The sequence below is a fragment of the Mycena indigotica genome (assembly GCF_014461135.1).
Source record: "Mycena indigotica strain 171206Taipei chromosome Unknown Mind.scaff0003, whole genome shotgun sequence".
Classification (NCBI taxonomy): Eukaryota; Fungi; Basidiomycota; class Agaricomycetes; order Agaricales; family Mycenaceae; genus Mycena; species Mycena indigotica.
The window spans coordinates 532,465-548,483 of record NW_023503002.1 but is presented as its reverse complement, the minus strand read 5'-3'; the positions used below and the strand labels follow the sequence as shown (position 1 = coordinate 548,483).

General features: G+C 54.3%; 4 protein-coding genes across 4 annotated transcripts; 1 reads left to right on the top strand and 3 right to left on the bottom strand.

The window, feature by feature from the left end:
* Positions 1 to 1,925: 1,925 nt before the first annotated feature.
* On the bottom strand, positions 1,926 to 3,806 carry MIND_00299100 (uncharacterized protein; the record flags this gene model as incomplete). Its single annotated transcript, XM_037359853.1, has 7 exons — positions 3,159 to 3,806; positions 3,027 to 3,112; positions 2,711 to 2,976; positions 2,519 to 2,659; positions 2,296 to 2,465; positions 2,183 to 2,246; positions 1,926 to 2,134 (listed from the first exon to the last, which is right to left on the bottom strand). The coding sequence occupies exons 1-7, from the start codon at positions 3,642 to 3,644 to the stop codon at positions 1,926 to 1,928; spliced, it is 1,422 nt and encodes a 473-aa protein (XP_037222738.1). The 5' UTR covers positions 3,645 to 3,806.
* A 1,056-nt stretch (positions 3,807 to 4,862) lies between these two features.
* On the bottom strand, positions 4,863 to 6,562 carry MIND_00299000 (FAD-binding-3 domain-containing protein; the record flags this gene model as incomplete). The annotated part of the gene is made up of 6 exons (XM_037359852.1): positions 4,863 to 5,195; positions 5,253 to 5,464; positions 5,523 to 5,793; positions 5,842 to 6,147; positions 6,193 to 6,495; positions 6,536 to 6,562. 6 exons carry the CDS (start codon positions 6,560 to 6,562, stop codon positions 4,863 to 4,865), a joined length of 1,452 nt encoding a protein of 483 aa, XP_037222737.1.
* Positions 6,563 to 7,187: 625 nt separating this feature from the next.
* MIND_00298900 (uncharacterized protein) lies at positions 7,188 to 8,334 on the bottom strand (the record flags this gene model as incomplete). The annotated part of the gene is made up of 3 exons (XM_037359851.1): positions 7,188 to 7,264; positions 7,319 to 7,482; positions 7,532 to 8,334. 3 exons carry the CDS (start codon positions 8,332 to 8,334, stop codon positions 7,188 to 7,190), a joined length of 1,044 nt encoding a protein of 347 aa, XP_037222736.1.
* Positions 8,335 to 13,111: 4,777 nt separating this feature from the next.
* MIND_00298800 (FAD-binding-3 domain-containing protein) lies at positions 13,112 to 15,110 on the top strand (the record flags this gene model as incomplete). The annotated part of the gene is made up of 6 exons (XM_037359850.1): positions 13,112 to 13,324; positions 13,373 to 13,540; positions 13,589 to 13,894; positions 13,950 to 14,214; positions 14,264 to 14,466; positions 14,520 to 15,110. The coding sequence occupies 6 exons, from the start codon at positions 13,112 to 13,114 to the stop codon at positions 15,108 to 15,110; spliced, it is 1,746 nt and encodes a 581-aa protein (XP_037222735.1).
* Between the last annotated feature and the right edge of the window lie 909 nt (positions 15,111 to 16,019).

Genomic DNA, 16,019 nt, shown 5'->3' with positions numbered 1-16,019 from the left:
CTTTTCGGTAGACCATGTTCATAACGGCCTGAAGCATCCCGTTCTTGGCGATGCAGATAACGTTGATGTCGTCAACTAGTCAAGGATGGCAAAACAGCTAGTTGCATCCATGTCTTTGGTTTGAATATGGCTTTCCATCTTCTGCTGCATGATCTTGGTGTGAGCCTCGCCTCAGAAGGCTGCAATAAAGGCTTTTTTAAAGCTGATGCTTATGTAAGCACACATTTTAAACAAGATGAATTTAGTCAAGTCAAGTTCAAAACTATCACTGGATTAAACTCTTTTCTTGATGTGACACACCACATGTTATGAAATAAAATAGAATCCTTAATTGCATTGCTTACATAAGCACATTTCATACATGGCCTGTACCCGTTCCTGCCGATGTCCCAGGCCCGCTTTGGCAGGTGTGGGTACAGAAGCCACGCTGACGTCACCTGAACTATAACTGAAAGATTTTGGATCTTTCAATACATATGATTTTACTCTGTAAATAAAATTTACATTAGATACTTTCAAGCCATCCACACCAGCCTGCTGAACCACTGGGACAATTTGGGGCTGAACACCTAATGAAGTGAGACTTATAGATATAATTTTTTTCATCCAAGTCATTATTTATTCTCTTTCCGACAAGTCCAGTTTTATTCACCAAAGTGATAAGGCTTCATTATTATCAGGTTCAGGCTTTCACTTTTTCTATGCTAAGTGCAAAAATCCTTGAGGAGATAATCATATTTGCTTATATAATATGATTTCCCCTGCTTTATTTTCTATGCATTTCTATTGCCAATTTAACTATCTTGACTTGTGTTAATTGTAATATATATATATATATATATATTGGATGATTATGTAAGCTGTGTTGCATGTGAATTTTTGTTTTAATCATATGGCAAGTAGCACTAAAAATGATCTATAGTGAAGGACAAGTCTTGTCTGCTAGGACCTCCCTTTCCAAAAATCAAGGCCACAAACTTAGCATTCTCATGCCCAATGAAGGACTGAGTTGATGGGATGTCGGAGTGATATATCTATATAATTTGTTATTTTTCTGTTTCCCTTGAGTTCTATTCCTGTAATATTTCTATTAACTATTTGTACAAGTTCAAAATTGCCTTTAATTGAATGAAGATCAAAAAGAAAAATGGAGGTCACTCAATCAAGATTGGATACATCTTCTGACTTATGCTATACAGTTCAGCGCAATCTCTGTGTTTATAGTCTGTGTCCTGTGCAAGATTATTAGAGGCCATGTGGTATAGGCCTAAGTACAAGGATCATAGACAAGAGTGAGATTTAGGCTAGTTCTGTGATTACGTAATCAACTATCTATTCATTTATTTCATCCATTGTTCATTTTTCTATGCATATAGTCTAGGATATGTGGCACTGATCCGGGAATCAGCTGGGCATCAGATGTATCCACCGGGAGTTTTCCGGCTGTGTCACAGCCGGAAACCCGTTGGCGGTGTAGGATATGTTTATTGGATGAATGGTTCAATTCAATATTTTAGCTGATGTTCATCGATTATATATTATCAGCTTAGGTGCATGTAATGTTTTGGCTACAGTTTCAATGACAGATTGTGTAGTCTGGTTCATATGTTCAGATATTATTCAGTTGAAGAAGTGAATTACATGCAGATAATATTTTTTCCACGGTCGGTGCAGAAGAGCACTTGGCTCGGATGGGCTGCTGACTTCCTCCCGGCACTGGTGCCACCCTAGTATTAGTCCCAGACCCGCTCTGTAGACCTGCCCGCCGGTGCCGCAAGACTGGCCGGCACGGTCACCAACTCTCACTGGCAGTCAACTCGAATGCGGTGCGGAAAGCAGCTCACCCGCATTCTGCAAATCCTCCAAAGGTCGGTCGCGCACATAATTACCGCGTGCAACAACACCGCGGGGAGCTGCGACGACAGTCAGTATGCTGTTTGTGATGAGCCAGAAGACTTATACACGGCGGTGCCGACTACGAGCCAGCCCGGCAGTATCGCCACCGTGCCAGCTTCGTCAAGGGCCGCGGTAAAGGAAGTACTTCGGGGATTGGCTTTGACGACAGCGCTGTGGCCACCTCGTTGCATTTGCGGGCTGCAAATTGACTGAGCAGTGAGGTAATATCTGAAAAAACCTACAATGAGACGACATCCCCACACCTCCCGCGGCAATAAGCGCGTACTAATGGCGGCTGTTTGCAAGCAGAACGCGCAGGGCACGTCGGGCTTGACTTGTGCGAGAGCTGGCTGGTGCGATACATGAGTGAAATTCAGCAAAAGGGCTGGATGGACTCACTTCGGCGCTGCGGCAAGACGAGGGCGTCGTTCCGCTTGCGATTCCCAGGAGATGGGCGGGCGTATGCTCGCTGTCCGGGCGCAAGTTTCCACGCCGAACGGCCGCGATGCGGGCCGGAACGCCCCTGGCCTCGGAAGACAGCGGGAGGACCGCGCAGACCCAGACAGTGGCTTGTGTCGTTTGAAATTCACGGCATCTGGAGGGGATTACCACTCTTTCGCACCCTGAAAGCGCCAGGCCGAACGAGCGAGGACTCGGCTCGCCAGGCTCGAGTTTCGCGCAACGGAGATCGGCGAGCGGAGGGCCAGCCGCTGGCCTGTTCGCTTCCAAACTTTGAGAAGTTGAAGAAGCAAGCCAACGCTGTCTGCGTTAAGGATTTGAGCCAGGACGAGCCGGAAATGATCTCGGCGCTCACCGATCGTGTGCACAACGCGGTCCACAGCGAACGCGGAGTACATAGCCCGCGGAGACGGATCGAGAGCATCTAGGATGTGTCTCGCGAGTCTCTCTTGACGTGTACGCCGCCCCTGGAGGACCAGAATCCTTTTTCGTTCGAGGGCAGCGGAACGTCGCTGGCCGCGGAAAGTCCTGGCCGGGCAGCGCTGACCCAAGCCCGCAGTCGTCCCGCGTGAAACTCGCTGGGGATAGAGGGGCATATTGCCCCGTCTCATCCTGAAGGTCCTGGGCCGGACGCGTGAGAACGCGGCCGACCCGCCCCGAGTTTCGCGCACCAGAGATCGGCGAGCGCAGGGCCAGCCGTTGGCCCGCTTGTCTTGAAAACTTCAGCGGCTGGACGGCCGCGTTCGCTCTGCCTGCGCTGAGAAATTCAGCCCGAACGGACCGGAATTGAGCTCGGCGCTCACCGATCTTGTGCAGACCACTGTCGACAGCGAGCTCGAGCGCGGCCGATGCAGACCGCCGAAACGCGTCGAGACATCTGGGATGTGTCCCAGGCGCACCTCGGGACCAATCGTGGCCGAAACTGCCAAGATTTGGCCAGCGTCGCGCCTGGCGCCAGCCCAGATCCAACCGGCAGATCGTTGCGCAAGCCACACGAAGGACGACAGAGTGTGGCGCGTGGTGCCTGTCCATTTTCCCGTCGATCCACCGTCGCGATGGCGCGCGGTGGCAGAAGGTGCGCCCAGAACTCTCCACCAGCTACAGTGGCGAGTGTATCGTCCGCGTTGCCGCCTAGTGTCTTCGTTCGAGCGCGTTGAAAAGGATTGAGCAGGCCGGGGCGAGTCGTCCGGGGCCGTGAGGAGGGCAGCGGGAGCGAAAGGGAGTCGGCAGGAGGGGCCCCAATTGGCGCCAGAGGTAAGCGCAACGCCAGAGTCTTCTGTAGTGTGCATTGAAAAGGTTTTTAAGCAAGTCGGGGTCGTCCGGGGCCGTGAAGAGGGCAGCAGAAACGGAAGGGAAGTCCGCAGGAGGGGCCCCCAGCCCCGGCTGGCTTTGGAGCCGTCTTGCCGTCGAGGGAGAGTGAGACTGGCAAGCGCGTTCGGTGTGGTGTGTGGTGAAGGAAAACTTCTTGAGGCTGTGTGGGAATCCGCCTCGGCCCTCGGCGCCGCATGCCGGATTCTTGTCACCGCTTCTTTTTCATCAACCACCACCCGCTCTTGCGCATTAACCGCTGTGTGGTGTTGACTCAGAGCGCCCAGGCCATCTTATGCCCCGCTCAATCCATCGTCGAGGTCGCCCGCTCGTGCGCTGAACAGCTCCCGCTGCATGCCCTCGCCTCTGCGCGACACCACCACCGCCTGGTCCGACCTCCATCAAATACCGGGGGCACTGCGCCTTTGTGTCGTTGTTCTCCAAATCGAGGAAGTCAATGACGGCGTCCTGGAGCCTGGCCACGCCTTGTAGTACACCCCGCCATCAGCACGGTGTCCGCGTTGTACTCGTCACAGGGGCGCAGCTTGCCAGGTTGCAGGGCTGGCTTCAAGTTCGTTGCCTCAGGCTGGGCTCTTTGCGCTGGGCCGCGGGTGAAGCGCCAGGGAGTCCCTCGCGATCAGTGACTTCGCCGACAAGGTGCGTTTCATCCGCTCCCAATTAGCAAGAGGCTGAACCATGTATTATAGTACTCAATCTTTCACCCGAAGATCTTTGCGAAATACTCTGGCACGTCTGCGACCGCTTCCTCCGCGCTCCCGCGCTGCACCACGCCGACGACGCCATCGGGACGCACGACTACGACAACAGTCTCACCCACATCGACGCCGTAGCCGGTGTACGCATGACCCCGCGCATCCTGCAGCACCGTGACGATGTCTACGCCCTCCGCTTTGAGAGACACTAGGGGCACAGCCTACGGCTTGCCGGAACACGCGGGTCAAACGCGTGGCTGACCTCGTACCTACCGCGGGCCAGCCGCGTTGCTAGCGCGGACCCAGAAACAAAGAATTTCTTTGTCCTAGGACAAAGAAAGTTGTCACTGAGCAAGCCCGCGGTAGGTATGCGGTGAGCTCTGCGGCCGGCCCGCGTGTTCCAGCACGCCTTAGGTAATGCCCCCAGTGAGAAGAAGTGCCAACAGAGGCGGGAAGAATCTGCACCATCTGTGTTGTCCCCACCGGTCACCCTTGAAGCAGACGGGAGAACTTGGAGGCAGCACCGCCGAAGAGCAGGACGGTGTGCAGGGCGACGTCGAACACCTCGAAAAGGCTCGTCTCCTTCTTCATTGGGTAAACAGCCACCAGCCCCGGGGCATCCGGCGCACGGTACGCGGCCCGGACGCCTGTCTCTGCGAAGCCCGGTGCATACGCTGGGGCCGGGCCGGCGTTGTTGTTCTCCGCGATGATGGAGCTCCCGGAGTAGTTCACGCCGAGCATGGATAGCCCTGCGCCGTTCCTGTCCGTGCCCATCGGTGCATCCTCGGCGCCTGCGTCCCCATCGAGCTGCTGCTTCAACTAGAAGAACACATCAGCGGAAGAACAAGGGGTCGACCACAATATATATGCACGCACCCGGAGCGCGTCAAACGTGGAGTTGTACAAGGCAGTTGTGAGTTGTAACATCTGCGCGATCACGCGGAGGCGCTCCTCGGCGTATGTGTCCAGCAGCGCATCGGGGGCATGGTGGTTGATCACGAGCGCAAGCTTCCACGCGAGGTTCGCCGCGTCTTGCACGCTCGAGTTGAGGCCTTGACCACCAGCAGGGCTGTGACAGTGTGCAGCATCTAAAAAGCGAAATGATTAACCGAAAACAGAACAGTCAAGGAATACGGGAAGGCGCACCGCCAGCGACGAACACGCGGCCCGCCCGCATCTGATCGACCATGCGCATGTTCGGCCGATAGCGCGACAGCCACGTCGCCTTCCCGAACGTGATGTCCGTGCGCTGTGTGACCTCATAAAACGTCTCGACGAACTCGTCCCGGGTGAACGGCCCGGCGTGCTGCACCGCGCCGGGCGTGCCGGGGACGTACGCGAACATGAAGAGGTTGGAGTCGGGCGTCGCGCTGCGAAGGACCATCGTGCGCGGCGGGTCGGCCCACATGTGCCACAGCTATGAAATATCAGCAACTTCAAGAAAGCGAAGGCAGAAAGATGTTACCCCCGGCGTGACGCCCTCGACCTCAATATCACCAATCAACATCTCCTGCTCCTCGTGCGTCTCGCCGAGGAAATTCAGCCCCAGGCCTTTGCGCACGACACTGTGTGCGCCGTCCGCGCCGACCAGCCACGCGGCCTCGGCAACTTCTTCCGTGCCGTCGGCGTGTTTGAGCGTGGCGCGGACACCGTCGGAGTGCTGACTAAACTTGGTCAGCTCCACACCGAGCTCGACGGTGCAGCCCAGCTCCGCGAGCGCACCGCGCAGCACCGCCTCGTGCGCGTCTTGCGGGATGTTTATCGCGTTCGGCTGTCAAATCCATCAATGTTCCCTCTTAAGAATATAAATCCTCACGTATGGCATCCCCGGCGTCGCCTCCGCCCGCTCTGTCAGCCTGAACTCCTTCTGCGGCGTCAGATTCTCCTTGCCCGGCTTGTACAGCGCGATGTTCGGGATCTCCGCGCCGCACGCCGCGATCTGGGGGTAGAGGCCGAGCTGGGCGTAGAGCTCGAGCGTGCGCGCCTGCACGCCCGAGCCGCGGCTCCCGGGGCGGTAAGCCGGCTCCTTGTCGATGATCCGCACGTGCACGCCGCTGCGCCGGAGGATGAGCGCAAGCACGAGCCCGGAGGGGCCCGCGCCGGCCTGCAGAACGCTGAGCTACTGTTTGGCCAATTCCCGGGCCCTGAGATGAACGCACGATGAGCACTTGCGGTTCGGTTTCCATCGTTGTTCAGGTTTCTGTAGATTTGAGTTCTTCCAGGCTGCTGTCGGCCCTCACTTATATATGTGTGCATACTGCCAGTGGGCCAGAGCAGCAAATAGATCGCTATCCTCCGCCAGCGCCGACACGTTCAGACACCCTGATGGCCGCAGTGACGCGTCGCCTGCGCAGTTGCCAGCCGGGACGTGCATACTGGAGCCTGAGAGACGCGGAAATACGCCGATGACATGTTGGGCCGCCCAGGTAGTGAAGTGTGTAAGGCGGCTGACATTGTGGCACGGCGTCTTCGACGGTGATCGTGACGGCGTAAGGCGCGCTTACCGCACGGCGCGGCTGGAACTGCGGCTCATCTGCACGGGGAATGTCGGAGGAGAAATGAATCCGAAGTCGATGGCAGATCAGCTGCTGTTTGGCCCGTATGTAGGGATTGAATGCGCAGGTTCCAAAAGTGGCGAGACTTTTTGCCAGTGGCCATTTAATTCAGAAGAAAATCGCAGTGCAAGTCAGGAACTCAACTCAAGGCGCGCTGTCCTAACAGGTTCAGTGTTCAGAATTGAGATAGATTCATTGTCAGCCAGTACCGCAGACTGTACCACACATTGCTCCACCCGAGTATGACTCGCACCCATCACGCGTTGCGCACGAACCGCGCCGCCGGCCGCCCACCGCCATCCACCCTATGACCTCTCAACACGCCAATCGCAGCTGCCCCCCAACAAACATAAGGAAACCTGGTCTTCAACGGGGAGAACCACGCACCTGGTAAGCGCTGCCACTCCGTCCTGCGTGCCTTCTTCCCCTTCGTCTTCGCATCGGCGGTCTTGACGTTGAAGCCGAGTGCACGGTCGGTGAACTTGCGGATCTTCTTCGAAGGCAGGGCAGAGGGCGTAGTGTGTGCAGCGTCGACGCGGATCGTGCGCGAGCTGAAAACAGAGTATTAGCACCGCGGATGGAAAAGAGGAGGCCACGCACCCGACGACGAGCTCCTTTTTCGAGCGTTTGCGCTTCTTGGTCGGCGGGGCCGGGGCAGTTTTGGGGGCGGGCGCTTTTGCGGGGGCGGGGGTAGCGAATGCAGAGGCGAAGAGATGGTCTGGGAGGTGGTTTTTGGAGGCGGAGACGGCTTTTTGTTTGGGCGGGGGAGGGGTGGGGATGTCCGACATTTCTTCATCCTCGTCTTCATCGCTGTCCTCCTCGCTGCCCGATTCCATCTCGACATCCTCCTCCTCACTCTCTCCCTCGGAATCGCTCCCCAGCTCCGCCCGCGCCTCCCTCATCGCCCGCTCCATCCTTTCCTCCATCTCAGCATCGCTGTCCACGTCGCTCCCGACCATTTCCGCCTCTTTCTTCCCCTTCCCGCCCTTTTGCCTTGCTTGCGCTTTCGCCTTCGCCGCGCGGTTGACCTCCGCCCTGGCCTCTTCTACGCGCTGCTGTACACCGCGCGCCGCCTTCTTCGCTTGCGAGTGTGGGACAGCCACGGGCGGCGCGTCGTCGTCATCGCTGTCCTCATCTTCAGAATCTTCCCCGTCTCCATTTTTGGCAGGGGGCGGTTCGTCGTCGCCACTTGCGGGTTCTCCATCTCCCTCGCCCTCACTGTCCTCATCTTCGCCAGCGCCCGACCCCTCCCCAAACTCCTCATCCTCGTCTTCATATCCCTCATTTTCATCGTCATCGTCGTCAATGTCGACTGCAGCGGGCGGCGAAGATGCTACAGGTGGCGGAGAGGACGCGGGCGAACCCGACACCTTGCGCGTGCGCGTGCTCCTCCGGGCCGGCATCGTCGCAGTAGTGTAACCAAGATGAAGGGAAGAGCAAAAAGAAAATTACGCGATCACTGTGTGACCCGCCGTGACACCCTGCTTGTCATCGTCCACGATGGACATTTCTCGTCCGGCTCTGTTCCCCGGCTTGCCTTGCGAACTCACCCTCAAGATACTCGCTGCTTACGTGCCTCTCCCGTGCTGCCTCCAGCATGCTCCTCACGCAAGTCTGTACTCGTGTCTCAAAAATTTAGCAAACTCAACTTCAGGCAAAACAGTCTGAGTCAATGCTACTATTATATTATTTACTGGGGTCAAGTGGAAAAATTAGTTGTATACAAATGTATAGCTAATTGTTTCATCTCTTTCACATTATATCATTTGAAATGTTGACTGATCAGACCTTTCAAGTATTTGATCATCTTTCAGTAGCAAGTGCAATTTGATCCTATTTCCTCTCCAGTCCTCTTTTCAAAATACAGTCACTGAGCCAATATGACTGGGGAGACCCAAACTCACCTTTTTGCGGACATTTCTGAGATAACTTTTGGCCGTTTGATTTATGTCTGCTAGTATAAGATTCATGGACAGTAGGGTTTGAAATACTCTAGTTGACATACTGTAGTATTTTACTCGTTTCGAATGTCACATGTCACACTCGGCATATTATACGAAAAAACTTCGCATGTCATGCCGGGTTTGCCATTTTCGCATCCCAAAAGGGTAATTTTGCAGTTTTTCCGGCACCTCCAGCGCCAACAATTGCCTAATAAGGAAATCTCATATGAATTGAGATTTTTGTATGCGATGTCACGGCATTTTTGCTACAATACATACCATACCAAGTTTGGCATTGTTCATGAAAGTTAAGCCATAGAAGCACTTAGATATCAATTAAGAAATAATATTTTATCACCACAAACTTTCAATTGCATCTTCTTAGCACTGAATAGGATTTTATCTTTCTTGATTTGGCAATATCATCCATCATCAATAGAAAGTTTATTTTTGATATTGATATTAGACTGAAAAAAGATATCACAGCACAAGGGAACATGTTTCTCCTTAATGGATGTATATGGTGATAAAGATTCACAAAACATATTTAAAAACTTGAGAACAAACTGCTGAATGTTGTCCGATTACCAAAGTGTTTTATGTTTCTGTGTTATTTGAGTTGTCGACAAATACCACGAAAAGATTTAGAGCCTAGTATGATGGCCACACGGATTTTGGAAACAAACTCAACACCTAAAGGATATAAGTAAACAAACAAAAGCCCAAGTGAAATCAGAACTGAAAATCATAGTCAAAGGGTCTGAATTTGTCTGAGGAATTTTTAGCTGTTTGAATGGAAACACTCAGATCCAAGATGAGCGAACATCATGGCCTACATAGAGGGGCCGAGAGTACCACCCAAACAAAGAATTGGGTCAAAAACTGTGAATTAAGCACTGGCGGACCCTCTCTACCCTATTTACATAAGCATGACTAGGCCACATGATTTCCCTAAAAGGAAATTGTTTGTCGTCCACCCAGTGCTCCTCTTAGTAGCCTTGGAGAGACCTAAAAATGGAATGACAAATATAGTTAAATTAGCACAAATTTCCACAAATTGAAACTTAGTGTTTCCCTTTCTTGCAACTGTGCCCATTGGTGTTTGCACAACATTGTCCTACTGATGGCCAGTCTTCAGGTTCACCGAATCTAGGTTTTGAACTAAACTGGCTGTCCGGCATTTGGCCAGAATGGACCAAGAACCAGACCAAACTGGACTTGGCCATCACTACATTGCTCATTGCAGAACCATTTTGTGCTTGGTGTCTCTGAAAGACCCACACAGCAGAGATGATACAGGCTACAAACAGATAAAAGTGCAGTTATGGTCCTCCTGGACATCCCTGAACACTCCCTGACATGAGCCCCAAAAGTAAAATTTTCACTTGGGGACCCACCCTACCCTATACTTATAGGGATCACAAGTGGGACATGACGTCTTGGCTTGCTGATCTGCAGGTCCCTTGGGAGAGGCTGATGGGCCTGGAACAACACAAGTGTCAATACCCGCAGATGTTTGCATAGGTACCTGCAAGGAAACATCCACAGGTTTGACATTCACGGATACAGGTATCTGTTTCCCACGAATAATTGCAATGAAACTTTGGAAGTTTATACAAAATGCAATCAAATACTGTACTATTTCAATCAATTAGTCCTGTCACGGTCACATTGACTTTTTTGGCCGAAAATTTTCTGCCTGTCACAGGTCACGGCAAATTTCCTTGGTCCCAAACCTTCCTAAAAGGTAATTTCCAAAAAATTCCGCGCCTACGGCGCGCAGAACTTCCATATAAGGCATGAGGTCACACCAAATTCAGCCCTTGGCTGAATTGCACATTTCTGCCACACATGTCACAGGTCACAGGCCCGCAGAATTGAATGAAATAGTACAGTATTGTGTTCAGTTAACATGATGCTAATTGCAGAAACATAAGTATTGCCCAACATGGCAGAGAGGCTGAGAGAGGTTGGCAAAAACTTTTGAGCCCTACTGTATATGCACAATTTCAAACTTGACCCCCCCCTTACCAACAGTCCAACTGTTGAAATTCCGAGTGATCCGGAGAGCGATGGGATCAAAGTGAGCGCAATCAGTTTGCAATCACACTCCTGTGAGGGATCTGTGCGTTAGGGCAAACGATGCCCTACGCTGACTATCTATTCTGTTTATATACTAGTTATACATTCTTCTAGTATATTCTCAGGCAATCAGGAAAAATATCAGTCAGCAGAAAGTGGAAAGTGCCAGAACATTCCGGCGAGTCACACTGTGACCATCAGAACTTCAACACTCCCCCATGACGAGCCGCTCCCCCATTCCGTCCGTGCTCCCCCATCAACTGATTGCCGTCCATAGATACCTCTGGCATCATGTAGTACACCATTACGCAGCCCTTTGGCAGTCCGTCGCCGGCTCGCGCGCCTCATCCGCAAGTGTCAGCACACTCGGATTGCTGAGGCCTACATGTCCAGATCGTCACAGTCAAAGTACTGTTTGGGTTTTGGACATGGGTGCCGTCGGGACTCGGGAGTGAATATCCAGGGTGGGAAGAAGGTGGGTGAAGGATTAGAGTTGCTGTAGGGTAGGTGGGGGGTATAGTCGATGAAGGAAGTGCCAGTGACCATGGGTGCTTTCATCTTTTAGAGCGTCGTCGTCGTTCCGCGGTGGAAGCAGTAATGAGTGCGGGAGGACGGCTGACGGGTGCTGACAGGCCGCGGGAATGCCAGGTAAATGGCGCATAAGCAGCGGGCAGCATGGCACTCGCTCTGATCGTGAGCGGGTAGCCAGTGGGACAGAGAGCAGGTCCCAGAGGGTTGATCTGGCTGAGTTGGGAGCCAGGTCGGAAGCGGGGAGCAATGCGCAGCGCGTCGAGTTCGCGGGAGACCGGCCATGCTCCGGTTGCAAGCGGAAGACCGAAGGTGAGACAGCGGTTGCCAAGTCCCGGAGTGGTGCTATCAACGAGAAGAGTCCAGCACGCCGGCGGCGTCAATGCCGACAGTTCGATCGCATCATAGCGATGGGGGTAGCGTGGTTGCCGGCCTGAGAACACAAGAGTGGCGGCAGCCAGTTGCGAGAGGCAGAGGGCGGCGGCCTCAAGCGGGGAACGGGCTCGGCGCGGCGTCGATGAATCCGAGAGGTCGTGGGAGCGCGTGGGAACGCCAAGCGAAGAAGCGCGCAGTGACAGGGCTTCGGCGCGTGGAGCCGATGGGCATGGCCAAGGGATAGCGGTCGACGGTGAGGTCGGACAGCGGCCAACGCATGCGCGGGCAGAGGCGCGATGCTGGGCGGGTTAACGGTGCCGTGTACCGTGATCCTTTGTGTTGAAATTCCGAGTGATCCGGAGAGCGATGGGATCAAAGTGAGCGCAATCAGTTTGCAATCACACTCCTGTGAGGGATCTGTGCGTTAGGGCAAACGATGCCCTACGCTGACTATCTATTCTGTTTATATACTAGTTATACATTCTTCTAGTATATTCTCAGGCAATCAGGAAAAATATCAGTCAGCAGAAAGTGGAAAGTGCCAGAACATTCCGGCGAGTCACACTGTGACCATCAGAACTTCAACACCAACTACTAGTGCATAGTTCAACGCTGCTGGGCAAGCAAACTTGTCGTCATAGTGTAGTTACTAGTCATGGGCTTCGACAAGCAACATAAACTATCATCTCTTAATCTGTTCAATGTGCCTTCTGCTAAAATTTAAATCGGAACACAATCAGAAGGGTTGTTCCAGAGTCATGTGGCCCGTGCCGCACCGTAAGCTGATTTACATGCCTACACACTCTCCATGCGTAGTCGCATGTCGCTGTTGAATTATCGCCTCTTTTCTGCTCGATGTCTGCCAGAAATGAACCGCAAATCTGGGGTGCGCCGTGCCGCAGCGTAAGCCATCTTACACTGTCCATTACCCAAAATGGGTGATGTCCGCATTGCGTGCGAGCGTGATGCTGATGGCTGCGCACCACGTCATCACGGCCTGCCTCCTGCCGTGATGGTTCTGCTGGCTGGCCACTGGGCGGGCGTGGATGGGCAACGCGTCGCTGCGGCCATGCATGCCAGGTCGTACGTATACGCCTGGGATCGACACTGGCAAGCGGGCCCGGGGGGTGTCTGAAGGCGAAGCGACTTCTGGGCTGGGCTGCAGACGAGAGGGTATATATAGGCCCTTTGGAGTGCAGAGGGACATCAAACCATCGAAAGCTATATCCCAACAGCAACTTGAAGAAGAACAATGTCGACTGCAAACAAATTTACTGTGCTCATTGTGCGTTTTCACCGTCCCTTGAACCTTCTTGCTCGACGTTTGACGGTCTCCACTCTCCAGGCCGGTGCGGGCCCCGCTGGCCTCGTGCTTGCGCTTCTCTTACTGCGCAGTGGCATTTCCGTGCGCATTATCGACAAGGAGCAGACCCACCGCGTTGGCAGCCGCGGGGCTGGCGTCCAGGTGCGCTGCTTCTCTCAGTTTTCTCGCACTTCTAAGCAACAACCGCAGTCTCGCACGCTCGAACTCTACGCGCAGCTCGGGCTGTACGACAAGATCATTGCGTGCGGCGGCGACATACCGAATATCGCACTGTACAAGCCAGGCAAGGAGAACACCACGCCGATGAAGGAGTTCCGCTTGACCCCGCTGGTGGATGCGACACCCTCCATGCCCTATGTGATGCTTCTCCTTCAGTTTTAAGCTGTTTATTCATTGATATTATAGCCCAACACGATGAACATCCCACAAGACGCGCACGAGGCCGTGCTCCGTGAGGCTCTTGCTGCACTGGGCTGCACTGTCGAGCTCGGCGTCGAGTTGGCCAGCTTCGAGCAGCAGCCCGACTTTGTCCGCGTGACGCTGAAGCGCGCAGGTGGTGACGACGAAACCGCAGAAGTGGCGTGGCTGGTCGGGGCGGACGGCGCTCACAGTGTCGTGCGCAAGGGCCTCGGACTGAGCTTCCTCGGTGAGACACACGAGGAGCAGGAGATGTTCCTCGGTGACATCGAGATCGAAGGGGTTACACCCGGCGTATGTCTATGGCTCTCATTATTCTGTTTCTCATCCTCATTTGTTGTTGTTGTAGTTGTGGCACATGTGGGCCGACCCGCGACAGACGATAGTCCTTCGCGGCACCACGCCCACCTCTAATGTGTATACCTTCGCGTGTCTGCCCGGCGCTTCCGGCCCGCTGTCTGGCCCATTCACGCGCGATGAGTTTGTCAAGATCTTCTATGACATCACACAGCGCACCGATATCTCCTTCGGATCCGCCTTGTGGCTTTCGCATTACCGCGCCAACATCCGCATGGTCGACGAGATGCGCGTTGGGCGAGTGTTTGTTGTGGGCGGTAAGCTATTTCTGTTGCTTGTTATCTACTTTTCTAATATCCTATATAGATGCAGCGCACTGTCACAGCCCTGCTGGCGGCCAAGGCCTCAATTCCAGCGTCCAAGACTCTGCAAATCTCGCATGGAAGCTCGCGCTGGTCATCAAGAACCTTGCGCCGGACTCGCTGCTCGACACTTACGCCGAAGAGCGCCTCCGTGTCATTGCGCAGATGCTCAAGCTCACCACGTTGCTGCACAATACCACACATAAGGTGTGTCTGCCTTCGGCGCGTTCCGTTCAACTATTGAACTGACTTCCTTGTAGATGCGGCAGCAGCCTAATTCGGACGCCGCGGAAAGCGCTACTGCGGGCGGCCGCCGTAAGCATGCGGAGCTCTCGATGCTGGGTGTCAACTATTGCGGGAGCTCAATCATTGCGGAAAACGATGATGCGGACAAAGGCCTGGCCCCGGCGTATACGGCGAGTCTGACGGACATCGGCGCGCTGCCAGGCTACCGCGCACCGGAAGCGCCGGGACTGGCAGGCGAGGGCGAGAAGGAGACAAGCTTGTTTGCGGTGTTTGACCTGAGCAAGCATACCATCTTGCTGTTCGGTGACGCTCTTGTCAGCGCCGATGCTCTTGGAGAGCTTCGCCTGCCGGCTGGGACGACCAAGGTGGTGCATATTCTTCCAACAGGCGTCGCGCTTGAGAAGGTCGGCCGCGCAGATGTGGTGCTCCAGGACACACGGGGCCATGCATACGCCACCTATGGCATTGCAGAGGGCGAGACGGCACTGGTAGTTGTGCGTCCTGATGGGGTCGTCGGCGCGGTGGAGGGTGGGAGCGTAAAGGAGGCGGTGGCGGGCGTGGGGAAATATTTCTCCAAGATTCTTGGATCGGAGATGAGCTTGTAAATAGCCACCAAGCTTCTTATTCAGTCATTTTCTCAGGGATGTATCCTCATCAGTCGAGGGTCAACCAAATGGAGTAGTTTGCTCAAATGTTACCAAAATTACAAATTCTTATACATGTACACAGTGTACTACACATTTCGTCTTGGGTCAACCAGTCGTGATTGTTCAATTTGTATCGAGGCCACGGCTGAAGCTGACCAGATGAGGGTGCTGTGGGGTTTACGACACCTATCAATCGTCGTCTAACTTTCCTTCTTATCAGTTGTTCATGGGCCAGTTTAACAGTGTTCAAGCTGTAGTCAACTTAAGAATTCTTGTAAGATTTCAAGTTTGCGAGACTACCCTTATCGACACTACTCTAAGCCGCAGCGCCGAAATACAACACTGCGTCCGACCCGGAGTCACCTGCAACAATGCACGCGCTGTTCACATACATGAAATCACAGTGGTACGCCGGCGCCGTGATCTCTACATACGCAAGCGCGGACTGCGTCTGCGGCGGGGGCGGTTCCATCACCATGTACGCGCCGCCGTCGTTGGGGTTGTCGGGGTCCGGGCCGACATCGTACCCGATAAACCCGCGGAACGCGTCTGGCCCGCTGGCAAGCGTGACCGGGGTCTCTGCGGTGGACGGCAGTACAAGCCGTAGCACCGCGCCGCTCTCCGTGCGTAGTGTGCCATCTGCCCTCAGGCCGGGCCGGATCCCGAGCTTGCGCCACACGGCGTCCTTGCCACCGGTCGGGTCCGCCCGCGCTGCCCGCTTCACGAGCTCGACCGTCCATGCGCTCGTGTCGATGATTGTGAGCAGCACCGGCCCGCCCGGCACGGCCGGCGCGCGGAGGCCCGGGAGGCGGGTGCCAGAGTCGGTGAGCGGGGGCAGGTCCTGATACCGTGGGAACGGGGCAGGGC